This window comes from Calonectris borealis, chromosome 7 (genome assembly GCF_964195595.1).
Source record: "Calonectris borealis chromosome 7, bCalBor7.hap1.2, whole genome shotgun sequence".
NCBI lineage: Eukaryota > Metazoa > Chordata > Aves > Procellariiformes > Procellariidae > Calonectris > Calonectris borealis.
This window is the reverse complement of record NC_134318.1, coordinates 15464002-15478832: the sequence shown is the minus strand read 5'-3', so window position 1 is coordinate 15478832 and position 14831 is coordinate 15464002. Positions and strand designations below refer to the sequence as shown.

The 14831-nt window shown below is 38.6% G+C and overlaps 1 protein-coding gene across 1 annotated transcript in view; it reads left to right on the top strand.

The window, feature by feature from the left end:
- The first annotated feature begins 9334 nt into the window (after window positions 1–9334).
- Window positions 9335–14831, top strand: part of SH2D4B (SH2 domain containing 4B) — a 66453-nt gene continuing 60956 nt past the window's right edge. The window contains exon 1 of the mRNA XM_075154343.1: window positions 9335–9901. Coding sequence (XP_075010444.1) covers window positions 9718–9901 — 184 coding nt within the window. The 5' untranslated portion in view covers window positions 9335–9717. The remainder of the gene's footprint in view (window positions 9902–14831) is intronic.

The following is a 14831-nucleotide window of genomic DNA, read 5'->3' as shown; positions in this document are numbered from 1 at the left end:
AGGGCATGTACGTGGCTTAAAATGACTTAGCAAAAGGAAAAAAAGGCCTGGAGCAATAGCCATAACCTGCTTGAATCCATTGTGACTCAAGAATGGCTAGAAAATTTGGCCAACATATTTGGTAGGTGTCTCTTTGCAGGAACTAGCTTGTATAGTACAGTGGCAGTTTTTCCAAAGCAAGAGCTTCTGTAGGAAGAAATTCCTCAATCACCTGAGTACTATAGTAATTTTATGGCCATATTGTATAATGTATTTAATATAATAAAGTGTATTACTTCTGCATATTTGAGTCATGGGGAATGTAGAGAGGCTCATCTTCCTGTTGGGAGAGGGGAAGGTGGGATACCACAGGGACAGTACAGTCCTCTGTTTCAGTGAGAGGAGCAGGGATGAATTTACTTGAGTGAGTCTTCTTTCTCAGGAGGTAGCTACTGCCAGTGGGTAGAGGCTTGGCACAGGAAGAAGCACTAGAAATCTAAAATGCAGAAGCTTAGAAGAAAGGAGAAAATAAAAGCATGAAGAACTGCACTGCGTAGCACTGTTGGAAAAGAATGAGGAGGTGACTATCGTGACTGAGGATATGACAAGACAAGAGAGAATGTGGAGAAATAGAGCTGCTCTTACTTCATAAGTCCGCCATAAGGGATTGATAGGGGCACATCCCTATTGTGAAACTTAGATCTGTCATGATTTTGCAAATAGCTTTGAAGAGTGTATTTTCTGTCAAATGAATGAAGCACAGACATGAATGCTAAAGCTGCTAAGGCTTGTATTGTGAAAATGAGTCAGTGGGCTTAATATCCAGGTTTTGTGGTTTGAGACTGTGAAGATGATTAGAGTAAAAAAAAAAAAATCAAGTAAGTTTCAACAATGTTCTGAGCTGTTCTTTGTCCCACAGTATGTGACAGGAGTGGAGAAGGTCTTAAAAAGGCTGTGAAGTAAAAGGGAAGGATTTTCAGAATACTTTAGGTACTGCTTTTTAAACCTTTTGAACAGCACCTCAGTGTCAAGACATGGAAAGTACTGAATATGATCTGCAGCAGAAAGTTAGGGGTCTTTTGCGGCAGAGGTTTTGACACCTTAGGACGTAGGCAGCAAGTGAAGCTGAAAATTAAAGGGCTTTAAAGAACAATATGATGCTAAAAGTGTTTGTGGATTTTTCTACCTGACCTTTGAAAACAAAGAAAAGTCTGGCTTCTTATGGTGGGCAAAATATAAAAAAAAACCCCAACCTAAACCCACAAAAAAACCCCACCAGAAACAAAACCCAAACCAGAAATCATCAAAAGTTTGTTAATGCGATTCAGAATGGCAACTAGCTTTGTCTAGCTGGAAAGTTGATCAGGTCTTGCAAACGAGTCCGATAGTTGAAAGAAATCCTATAAAGTCTGCATGCAGAATATGCTCTGCCTTTTGTAAATCTGTAGGATTTTATTGCCAACAAAAATGACAGGAATAAGCAGTGGCTTAAATGGGCAAAATGCTATGCCCTGAAAGAAAATCACTTGCATGTTGCCACTAAAGAAAGACATTTTGTATATAAAGCTGATGAGTGATTTAAATGATTAAAAATTTTCCTATTGGTGGCCTTCAATTACACAAGTAATCAATTTAGCTGCCATAATGCAGTGCCTAATATGATGTGAATTTGATATGACTGCTGCATTATATGCAGCTAAATTATACCAGGGAGTATATTAAAGAAAATTAGCTCTCACATGATACATTTTGATGCACTTATGGTTAGATGGAAAAAGGTGAACTTACTGAGCATCTTCGTAAGTTTATATATATCTGAGAGTAGAAACTCATATAATTTAGAGCATGGTATCTCTTGGGTGGCTTATTGTAATGAATTTCATTGAAAATGTAATTTTCCAGCAAACGCTGGAATAATGTCATGTAGCAATTAGGTCATGGAATCCAAAGGTCTCTTGGGCTTTGCAGATACACAAAGCAAATAATTCATGTAAAGGAGAATATTGAATTCCTGCCTGAAGGTATGTATCCTGTTGTTATGCAGGCAGCTGGGTCTTGGAAAGGTGTGTGCTGAGGGGCAGGGGAAGAAGAGCAGACTATACCAGTATTCTTTAGGTAGCTGTCTGTACTTGGAATTTCATCCTAGGTTAACAGTTCATTATAAAGATCAGATAGAGGTAAATCAATAAAAAGGAAAGGTGTGTAGAGTCTTAAGAAAAGCCTATCACTCAGGAGTTGAAAGGCAACCAGTTCTGCTTTGAAGAGTCATGGATGGCCTCCCAAAGCTACGGAGACTTTTGCTGAGAAACAGATGGACTGATTTATTTTGTACTTAAACAGCACAAAGCTGAACTGCAGTGTGCAGCGTAAGCACATGCTGTGTTTAATACAGTGAGGTATAACATCAGAATCTGACATGAGCAAGGAAGTGTAAGTAGAAGAACAGGGGGCAGTGCATTCTACATATCTTTTTGAACTAAGAAATTCCTTGGACACTGTTGCCAGTGGGTCTTTTAATCTATGTGAAGGCTAGATCCCTACAGACACTTTGTGAGCTGTAATTGCTTCCCAACTACAGCCCGCTGCCTGCCAACCAAGTACACCCCATTCGTAGCTGACGGTCTGACCTGAAGAAATTGATTACTGTTCTGTAAATAAGATATACACCAATTGAATTAGACAGCACAATCTGAGTGAGAGGATGGTGGAGTACGGAGAGCTCTGTTTTGGTTAACTGCAGTGTGTGTAAGTGTTTTGCCTTCTTTTTCTGCGCTTCTTCTGCAAAGTATCTCTCTACAGTGCTTGGCTTACAGGATGCTAGTTGTTGCTTGCAAGCCTATGTATGTACCATGTTTTCTCAGATGAACTCTCTCAAGGAAGCTTGACTTTTCTTCTGTTTGGTTTACTTTACTAACTTTCACTCTGAATTATTTTAATGGTGAATGTTTCATTCTCCATTTGAAAAATCATGATGGGACTTGCCAGCTCTTTGATGTATCTTGCTATTGTTAGTGTATTAATAGCAATAAACATCAAGTATATAATGTTCTAGTTTGGGTTGTATCATGTCTATTATTATAGAGGTATTAAAATTAAAACAAGTCTAAACTTAAAGTTGACGAACTTGTATTAACCTCAGACCTTTGTAATGTAGGTCAGAATTTCAAATATCTATATCAGCTTGAAGAAAAATTGGAGTGCTGCCCTTTCTACCCAGCTTCCCAAATCTCTGATAAATTGTGCTGAACCATGAAGGCATTACAGGCTCCAACGTAATTGTGTGTACAACAGCTGTAGCACAGAACACAAAGGGATAGACCTAAAGTAATCTTGCTGGGTAGGATTGCCACGCTGCCAGGCAAAAATAATCACTGATGTGACTTCTTCTGAAGGGCAAGTAGTGTTGCAGAGTACAGAATTAACCTTGGGAGAGTGGAGTAATGACAGATCACTCTATTGTCTGCAGCCCTGGACTTCAAATACTACTTTCTCGGTGTTAGTTCCTGTCCCTTTTCTTTCTCTACTGTCAGTGCTATCTATATTTGGGATTGTCTAATTTCTGTGAGGGGCTGAGCAGTAACAGATTTGAATTTCGAAAAAAACCCAGCTATCTGATGAGACTCTTGCCACTGTAAATCATCATTGCACCATCAAAATCCCAAGTTAGCATATAGTTACAGCTGTATGACTGACAGTATGTCTTTTCTCATTAATTGGTTTGTAGCTCTTATGCTGCATTTCATTTCTTTAAGATGAGGTTTTAATCTATTTCATTCCTATTTTGCTTTACAGAACAAGATTTTTCTTAATTTTTTTTTATTATGGCAGTGCCTTGTAGAAATATCAGTCTTGAACCAGTACAGAGAAGATGACAAACATGCAAAGCCAGTCCATGCTCCAAAACACTTCCATAGTCTGATTTACTGGTACTAGCCCCATATGGAAAAGGAAAGCCTGGAAAAAAATACCCTCATTCTTTCTCTATGTGATGCTTTGTAATAGAATAGCAGCTTCAGGGAAATGATCATTATGATCCAGCTGCAGACTGTGCTGTTGAGGAGCTCATGTTAGCCCTTAGAGGGAGCTATAGACTTGACTATGGAAATGGAGGAAAACCAGGCAGGTTTCATTACATCCACTTGTGATAGAGGAGGTGGGGAGGGGATGGTTCTCAATTGTTTTTGGTTTTTTCTAGTTTTTAATCGACAGCAATGTGCAAATCAGACACAAGACTGGTTTGTTGTGGTGAGTGCCCTAATGTATTTGCTTTTCTGGTGACAGATTTGTAGGGTTTAGAAGGCCGCAAACAAATGTTAATTTTACCTTTCCCCTTTCTCGTCAGCTCCCTCCTGCACCATTCAATTCCAGATTGCACCGTTTTCCTTTTGATGCTGACACAGCAGGACTTGAAAAATTCAGATACTGTACACTGCTTCCTCTTAAAAAATGAAAAATATAAAAAAAAGACACAAACGACAAAAAATTGATTAAGCTACGGAGTTCACAGTCTGGAAAACATATAATTGCCACTGTTTCTGTTTATTGTTTTTTTCTTAATTGTATCCCTTTCTTTAAGGAGAGAGGTGCATTACCCCCCTCTCTTTCCTGGTAATATGTAGGTTATAGCAGAATATTTTTATGTAAATGGTATGGCTAAAGTAGGTTATATGGCTGTGTTGTAAAATCCAAACGAAAATGCTGTTCTCCTGGCTCAGCATTCATCAGCATTGCCCGTGAGCTATTCAGTTCAGGGAATGGAGAATGCACATGCTCGGAGGAAAATGGATGAGGAGATTTGCAGGCCTTGGCCAGTTAAGCACTTTTCTTAAAAATGAGATTAAACTGTTTTTCTGTGCCTTTTCCTCTCCCTCCCCCTTCCCCAGCAGATGAACTCTAATGGCAGTGCTGAGGACTGCTTAGCCAGAAACACACCAGAGATGGGACAGAGTGTGTCTAGATCCAGAAGATACCATTAAAGATTAAAGGAAACTCCAAATTAAGTTTTAAACAGCTCTGAGCTCCTTGCAGAGACTACTGCTAATTAGAGCATCGAGTTGTGTGGCAGTTATTGTAAGGTAATGACTGGCAACAAAAAACTGCATTAATAGTAATCTTTTATTTTGTGTATGGGCTGTTGAGATGTAATGTCTTTCTGTAATAATTTTAGCTTAGTTTGGACTGTTGAACTAGGTGTAACCGAGATGGAAGAGCAATGCAGAGGTCATTGTCCTTCTAAGCTATCCAAAATACTTCCCAGAAAGGCTGGGAAGATGATGAATGGCCACAATCAGGAAGCGGGCACCCTTGCTTCAAACTTCAAATTTCCTTGCTCTTCTGAGTCATTAATTCATCCATACCTTAATTAGGTCTGGGGAAAAAAGGGAAGAGAGAATTTTTATTTTGCAATAGGAAGTTTTATTTTGTGTTTTGTCTGAGTTACCTCCTGTTCCTCAGCTTTCTAATTCTGGGTTGGCTGGAACTGCAAAGCTCCAGCTTACAAAATATGAGCTAATCCTAGAAGTAGCAAGAGTTTTTAAAGTAGGTTTGGTGTTTCTTCAAGGTTGCCTTTTGAGTTTTGGACCTCATAGATTTTCCAAATTTTCTGAGAAATCAGGAGAGTTCATGATAATTTCTTTGCGATAATTCAGGCTATTCATTTGGAATATTTATGGAAAGGTGAACTATAATGAGAATCAATGACTGCTAGCTTAAAAATCCAGACTTGGATTTGCATAGGATACCACTGGGAACATTTCATATACAGACAACAGGTTCACTGTGATAGCCAAGAGAGAAGGAGCCCTTTTATTTCTTTAACAGCACCATGTCTTCAGTTAAGAGAAAAATCGTTTTGTAGTAGACAGACACTTCCTCTCTCTCTGACAGGATAGGTTTAGAACTGGAAATTCTGTTCTCGGTTGTGCAAGGAAATCTGTGACCTCTCATTTTTTGACTTTAACTATGGTGAGTGAGTGTTTTCTTTGAATTTTTCATTGTCAGACATCTCTCTCATATCAGAATCTGTTAATTTTTACCTAAGGTCATTCTAGAGATTGTCATTCATAGAGGAATCGACTGTCTAGCTTTCTCTTAGTGCAGAGGGTGAGCAAGAAGCAAAGCTGTGCAGATGCCTGTCTCTCGCTGGTCATCCTGATGCCCCTGTGTGTTATGGGAGTGGGCTGGGAAAACAGTCTGCTTTTAAAAGTCACTAAAGGCCAGATGTGAGGAGGACATTAACACCTAAAATGATGCCTCCCACAGGAAGAAAAGCAGTGTAGAAAGAATATTTTTACACAAATATTCTTTCATTCTGGATAAAGTGTCACAGCTAGTCAGGAAGGCTCTTATGTTTGGACCACCAGCTGAAGAAACTGGCTTCTCAAGAAGCTTCATTACAGTGGGCAGGAAAGCAAGTGGAGAGGCTTGGAAATATACTGTACTGGAAAAAGAATGAGGGGGTGAATTTTCCTGCAGTCCATCTCCCCCATGATAGTTATTATAAGGGGGCAGATGACTACAGTTTTTTTTATTCCATGTTTGGTACAGTACATTCTGCCTGTATCAGAGACGTCATTTAATTGTTTTCTAATATTCTTCAAGAGCTCTTCTTCAGAGAGGAGAAACATGTTTCTGAAAGGATTTGTGTCAGATGCAGAAGAGATTTGAGGTACTGGAATGGTGGTTAGTGACTACACTTCATTGTCTGAATTATTTATTGCTCCTTAGCGCTTCTAGTCTGGTGAGGGTATATGGAAGGTGGACCCACTATCAAATTCTTTCATATCCTGCAGGGTGCTCAGCATAGATGGGTTGGGTGTTGCCAGCTCCTGATGAAGGAGCTTTAGCTCCTGATGAAGCCAACAGGCTAGGCCTAGTTTGACCAAATATCTCATTGGCCCAAAATATTCAAAGCTTGTATTTCTGGGAACACCATCCACTATTAGTCTTTTCTGATGGGTGGAACATCGGATCATTTCTCAAGCATGGCTGGTATTTACTTACATGACTGAGGTTCTCTATACCTTTGGGATCTGCAGCTAGGTAATCATCTCTCTCCTTCTATTCACTCCATTCCCAAGTTGTTATCAAATCAAATGTTAATTAGTAAGGGAAAGGAAGGAAGTGGTGAAAACACTTGATTCTTCCTATTGATCCTCATGGATTTTCCACCCCATAAAGAAACATAAGTCTTAAAACAAACCTAGCTACCAGTGAAAGCAAAGGGAGAGAGTTGATGGAAAAACTGCCACCCATGTGGGAGTTTGAAGACTGAGGGTTCTGAGGCAGAGTATTTTGTCTTGGACAAGAAAGTAATGCAGACTTTATAATGTATCTTTCTACTTCTGCTGGGTGTTGGCTTATGTCAGATAGAGTATTTCTTTATCTTCCTTATTTCCCCTTTGCACTTCCGCCATCTTTTATTTTGGGGTTGCTACAATCCAAAGAAGAAAAGCTAAAGAGGAAGTTGATCAGATTCATTATTGTGATTAGATGATAACACTTCCACATCTGATTACTTCTTTTTTAAAAATTCCCATGCAGATTAATTCCACTTGATCATTTGGTTACCATTCTCAAATATTTTTGGTGAATAATCTTCAGGCAATGGGTTGATCATGAAGTATTCGTTTCATCTCCTTGCTCTTGCTATTTTTGTTGTGTGATCACTCATTGAACATTACCAGTAGTTGCCTGAAAATTTGTTTGTGTGCTGTCTTGTATCTTCATCCTGAGCTACTTGTGCAGCTAAATGCAGTTCAGAAATGGTTCTTCTTATCATGCTTAAATGCACATAATCTTTGATGAAGAGTTTGTTCTTTGCACTGTGATAGCTTCTGATCAGGATTTGATTTCTGTTCTGTGAAGTCAAGTAAAATAAAACAAAGATGAAAAATGGATAGAACAGCAAAACTGCTTGCCCTGAAGCCTTTGCAAAGGTGAGTCTTTTTCAATTTGTGCCAAAATGTGGAGCCACAGCTTTAATATAATTGAATAAAAGCAGAGAAACAAAGGCCAAACCCCCCAGGCTCTCCTCTTTCTATACCTGACCAAATAAAATAGAAGAAAGAAGCGGTAACAAAGTCTTTTTTACCCTACCTTTTTTCTTCTCAAACTGTATATCTTTAAAAAATAAAAATAAAAAATTAAAGCATTTTATTTTAGGAGACAAAATCTGTACATAAGAGAGATCCTGAATTGCAGAGTAGCATGCATGTGAACTGAACTCTGTAAAGCCCAGACGTGATGGGTTCTGAAATTCTGTTTCAGCTTGAAGGCATCATTCAAGTATAATCTTTGGATTCATGCTTCTAGGTAATACAGTGTCTCCTCTTGAATTTTAGTTCAGATCAGATGTATTTTCTGTCTAAATTAAGATAATAGTATTTTGCATACCTCAAAATAATGTTACATGAATGGATGCATTAACAGTACAAATTTTTGAACATGAGGATCATGGAAGTCATATGTGTGTTTGACAGATACCTATCTATAAAGTGGGTTTCTTGTGAGGAAATACAGATCTGCTTTTGCTCTTCATTCTTGTGTAAACATCATGCAGTGTGATGCGGCTCAGCCTACAAATGTGATCTGTGTTTTGTTATGACTCCAGGTGGCCACATCTTGGTTCCCCTCAGAAGAGGCCCCCTTCCCACAAAGTGCCACCCCTCCCCCAAGGAGCTGGGCCCCTGCCCGGTGAAAGCTGGCTCCAGAATCCAGAGGGCTTGTTTTTTGTTTTTTTTTGGTGTGTTGTGGGGTTTTTTTACATAATTAAGTAGCTGTTGGGCCTGATGCTGAACTAATATTATTTTACTGATTTTGGTAAAACTCTGTTACATAGTGAAAAGTCACAATTTGCTTGAAGAGCAATATTGTAACTTTCTCCAGTCACAAAGTGGAAAATTAATTAACAGCAGGACTTGCGTAGTCCGCATGAACTGCTGAGAACTTACTCTTGTTTAATTAATATTAACTTACTATTTATAAAGTGATAACAAGATTCTTGTGGCTTTTGTTACATCTGCATTTAATTTTAGAGGCGTTTTAATCAGTTTGCTGCATGACAATATTTGTCAACACCAGGTAAATAGGACCTCTAATATGACCTACCCTGTTGAGACTAGTTAACAGGCTAGACTGGGAAAGAATATGCAAACTTGTTTCTCCTCTCTTATCAGAAGAGATCAGTTCCCAAAGTGACATAGATATTGTTGGTGTAGGTGATACCTTTAACCATGACATCACTTTAAAGCCCTGGGCAACACTTACACCCTTAGGAGTGTATTGCTGCTGAAGGGAACCACTTGAGCTGAAAGTCTGAGACTTTCCCTACGTTGAATTTCCTTCTGCTCAAGGGAGCAAAGCTGATGGGTTCAATCAAGAATCCCTTATTTTTACTGGCTTGCAGTCAGGAGCACTGAAGTGACTTTTTTTTTTCCTGGCCTTTTCCTTTTTTTTCCTTATTATTGTCTATTCCTCCTCCTTCCTTTCACTTGACACCGGTCCCTACCTTTGGAGGATGAGATAAGCAGAGAACTCTGTCCCGGTAAGAGACAAGGAGCAGAATATGCCTGCACAAAGAGGGCCAGAGCAAGAATTGAACCTCTCCTGGGCAGGCAGGTGTGGGAGAGCTCCTTTGCCACAGGTTGCTTTCTGAAGTGCTGTCGGTGGGGTTTTGTCACTGTAGTGAGTATAACTGGAAGCAGGTTTATCTCTTTTTTCTTTTTTTTTGGAGTTGTCATGCTGCAACAAATTTTGCGTGATATGTATATTGACCCTGAGCTCCTGGCAGAGCTGAATGAAGAACAAAAGCAGATCTTGTTCTACAAAATGAGAGAAGAGCAGCTGAGGCGCTGGAAGGAGAGGGAAGAAAAAGCACAAACGGAGGAGGCCATGCTGAGAAAGACAGCAAGGCGCAAACAGAGTAAGATTTGTGACCTCCTTCTATACTTAAGAGCTGGGGATGGTGGGCGTGCAACTGGCTATAGTGCAGCATGTATCTGGAAGAGATTACAAGGAAGAGTGCCAGCTGCCCCCATAGGCAAAAAGACAGTCTGGGGCAGCAAGAGCACCATGTTCCTGCTCCTTGTCTCTCAAGGCTGGTCCTTCTCCAGGGCAATAGTTTAGTGTGGGAGTAAGGGGAATCATTTTGAAATGACTCCTTCAGTCAGGAGTCACGGCTCCTGTCTCGCAGTGGTAACAGATGTACCATGACCAAGTTTGCCCTTCACTCCTAAGGCTTTTTCCTTCACCTACCACCCCCACCCCTTACCCTCAGTCAGGCAAAAGGCAGTCTTGCCTACGCTGTTAAGGTTTCTTGACTTGGCATTAAATGTTTCCAAGTGGCTGGAGTAGGAGATAAATTCATGAATTTGAGCTTTTTATGAAGGGGGTTTGTGAGTAAGATGTAATGTCAGAACAGCCATACCACATGAGACTAAATTTCCAACTGTACTAGTAAACACTCTCCAAAAGATTACGTATAGGGAATAGGATAATAGTGGGTCAAGCATGTAAAAGAAACAACAACCAAAACCAAAAAAGAAAAAACAGAAATGTGATTTCATGCAATATGTAGTTAAACTATGGAGCTCCTTCCACAGGCTGTTATGGATTGTAAATATGTGTGTTGACTTAAAAAGCAAATAAGCAAAATCATGGAAGAAAACGTCAAAAAAGAACTTCTCCAAATGTCATTTCCAAGTGTCTGGTCTTGGGTCCAGGTGGTTTGGAATAAACAGAAATACCTATTTCCTTGCTTTCTTCTCTGAACAAGTGGCTTCCAACTCTTTCCCCATTTACAGGATGAAGTTGCTAGGCTGATGCAAGGTAGAAAACATTTTTATCTTGGAAATGTAGTTGCAGTGATTCTTCACTCAACAAAGAAATGTCACAGAGATATGTGAAACACTCCTTTCCCTGTGAAATGCCAAAGGTCTTATCCTATCTTTAAATCTCTTAAAACTTGAATATTCAAAATTTCTAATAATTTTGGGTAGCTGATTTTGAGAAAGCGCTCTAATAGCTATGTGACTTTGCAGTCAGTGTTTAGCGTTGCTTATCTTAACATGCCATGGCAGAAAGCTTTGCTTGGAGCACCTCAACACAGATGATTATTGGATTCAATTGTCAGACTTCTTAAAATGTTTAGAGCCTCTGAACCCTACCAAGTGCCCATTAGATAGTTAACAATTCAAAGACTATTATTAAAGAAACATGTTTCAAAGCAAAACTGGTTTCCAAGACTCACCTGAAGCAAAGGCCTTTGTGAAATGACTCTAGAGTAAGTTACAATGGTAGCCTTAAAGTAAAGGGGGAATGTTCAGAACACCCTAATCAGGTGTAATAGGAGTTTAAAAAGTCCTCCCACAGATGGCAAGGCGGACATTGGAAAACCTCATTCTGTTTAATTTCTATTTTCTTCATGTTAGTGTTCTTACTGTGAATGGCGCTCTCCTAAGAGGGATGGCATCAAAATAGCTTCTCTCATACAACACAAAAACCTTGTTCATTTTGATTGATTAGTAGCTGAGAAAAAATTAAAAATGCAGTTCAGCTCCACGTACCAAAACAACATTATATCATTGAGATAATCTGTATTATGCTCATTCTTTGAGGAAGACAGATGCAGAAAAATCTAACTGCAAAAATATTTATGTGATGATTTGTCACAGTGTTGACACCTAAATTTCCATATATAAATTATACATTAAACCTGTTCAGCTTCCTACTACAGGAGACCATTTTCTGGGTAATTAATTTTCTGATTTATAAAGAATAAGAGAAAAGAAAGCAGCAGAGTAATCTATAGATTATGTTTGCTCTGACAAAAGTATTCACAAATACATGTGGAGTTAAATTTCAAAATAGCCTATTTCCATTTTACCTTCTTAAATTGCTAATTTACGATATTGCTTAGGTTTGACTTTTGCCCACTGTTAGAAACTTTCTACCTCATTCAGAACTGTACTTACTTACAGTAAGTAAGATCTTACCATTCTTACATGTAAGAATGGATCTTAAATATTTCTTGTAGAGAGAACTATTCGAATTAGATTTGCATGTCAGGCATTTGGTTACGCTGAAAATATATTTTGACTTCCGTGAACTGATGTGGGCCAGAGTTACAAAAGATAACTTGCATCTTTCAGGCATGCCAGTCATTATCTATACAGATACTTGTAACTGATTTCTACTGTACAGTTCCATAATGTGATGGTAAATGGTCTCATAGTGGAGCTAGTTTCTTGTTTAAAAAAAAGAAAAGGTGAAAAAAGTCAACCAGAAATTATGGGTGTAAGATAGGAATTACTGTGCAATATTTTTGCCTATATGACTCAAAGGGTCAGAGTAGATGACTGTAATAATCCTTTCTTATCTTAAAATATGTAATTCTTTTTTTTCCTAAAAGACATTTGGCATCAACATCTTTTGGACCTCGAAGCTGCTTAGTTTTCAGTTTCCATTGTTGTATAAGAGAATTTCCAAACATTCTCCCCCTGCTACACAGCGTAGAATATGGAGTATTTCTATTCCTGTTTAAAATTAGTGGCTACCAGGAAATTTAGAGCTACTGCAATTACATGTTCTTCATTCCTTTGAAACTGAGGGATTTGAGCAGTTTCATCTGCAAGGTTTTGTTTCTTACTCTCTACTGCATGACACAGGTTTTATGTTCGTGCTATTTTGTTGAAGCCAAGAGTTACTCTGGCTTTATAGAGATCTTGGTAGCCTGACATATAGCAGAAAACAGAGGTGAGACTTTAATATCTCTAATGTTGTGCCGAGTTTCTGAAATTTTCTAGCTGACAGAAAAATGTGTATGTTGGTTGTGAATACGACATAACATTTGTATAAAATAATTTTTTGCTAATTTAATCATAATTATATTTATAGGACTACCTTTCAAATCCTTCTGTTTTCCTCATAGTTTGAATGGCTACATATGAAAACTTTGCCCCACCTCTTTGGGGTGGGATAGGGTGAGATAGAACAAAAGGAATTAATGACAATGGGCACTTCTCTAATTAAAAATGCTGCAAAAAGAGCTTGGACTTGATCTGGAGTCCTATACCCCCGATTGGTACAATTCTGCATCAGCTCAAGAGCTTACCTGCAATGGTACGTGTGAACCCAGCAGCATAGTAAAAGGGGTGGATTATTCAAAACAGAGCAGTGATTGCGAATCCAATTTTGATTTTCTACAGTGACTTGAGGATGAAGGGTTCTTGTGCAAGGTTTAGATGTGTGGGCTTACAGAAACCACAAGTACAGAGTTGGGGAGGAAAAAGTGGCATATGCAGGTCAGATTGGCCTTGTGCTAGAGTTAAAATCATCAGCAGGTTTAGGGAATGCTCGTCAGTGTGATCATTTTTTTAATTGTTTGGAAACTAACTAGCAAAGGCCCAAGATCTACAGCGATTTTTATAGAAGTGCCACTGAACGCAGATTGTCCATAAATGTCCTATTCATCGTCCAAACCATTAAATAAGATGTAAGTTGTTGAGTGTTTAGTAAGCCAAACAGTGTAACAGTCTATGTGTAATTAGTCTTATTCTTTATTTCTTAAGAAAGTAATATTAGTCACCTTCAGTAAATGCTGAATTGTGCCTGCTTTTCCATTTGGATTGTTTGCTTTCATGTATCTTGAGGAAAGGTTAAAATTGAAATGTGTATCAGAATGAGTCAATGTTAAAGAAATTATTTCATTTTGGGGTTGAATGAATTGTTTTCAGATTATTCAGTTTTAATTTCCTTCCCTTTTTAAAAACACAGATTGATTTCTAAAAGGGAGCAATATATCAACATCACTTCATGAATGAAGCGATGAATGAAATATTTCCTTTAGAACATATTGAATAAACTGTTCCCATGTTTTTGCTTTTTGTACCTAACCTACATTTGTACATCGCCTAAAAATATTAGTAGAATTTGAGCATCATTTGGATCCTCCCAAAATTGTGAACTTATTCAAGGTAAAAAAAGTATTTTGTAGCTTTAATTACATCATGACTGCTGGCTTGTACTGAAATAGCTTCACAAGTGAGTTGAATTCTTGGAGGTCTGTCTCCAGTTTATTTACAAATTACTCCTGGGCAGACCTTTCAGGAATATATTTTCATTGTAATAAAACAGGTTGCCTTTTCTTATTGTGCTAAAATCACTAAAGGAAGTCTCCTCGAAATTTCGAGATACCTTTGGGAGTTGCTGAGAGTTGACTGGCAGGCAGCTTTGTAATTTGCAAAGAAACATATTTATTTGATTAGGCAGGAGCCCTTTAACCAGTATAGCTGAGTTGGGAGTAAGCGAAGGACCCCGCCAACTTGGATTTTGACTCTGATGCAGTATCCAGGGCTGTCAGTATACCCAAAATGAGATCTCAAAAACTATTGAGTACTAGGTAGCTGAAGGACAGCTGTGTGGGAGGGAAGACAGTGCTGGTCTGCTGCTGCTTATTCTGACATTTATTCATTGTGAACTGCAGCTCATGATGCTCAGACAGGAGCTGTTTGCAAACACTCTTATTTACCTTGCCTTAACAAGAGTAGCTGGGATAAAATTAAGTAGGCTTATCACAGCATGGCTAGAAAATAATTTCTTTATCTAAATGGCATTTGTGTTAGAAAATCATTAGAGAATAGATGAAGCTATTTGGAAGTAAGTATGTCAAATATCACAAGTGGATGGTTGGAGGATACATCAGTGTCATGTGTGAAGGCCAGTGAGCGGGCGTGTGTGTACGGGGGGTGAGCGGGTGTACATGCAGTGACATTTCTTCTACGTTTTTGCACTCAGAAATGTATTCCTCATTTATACTAAGGCCTCTACACACCCTGGTAATGCTTAGCTAAGAT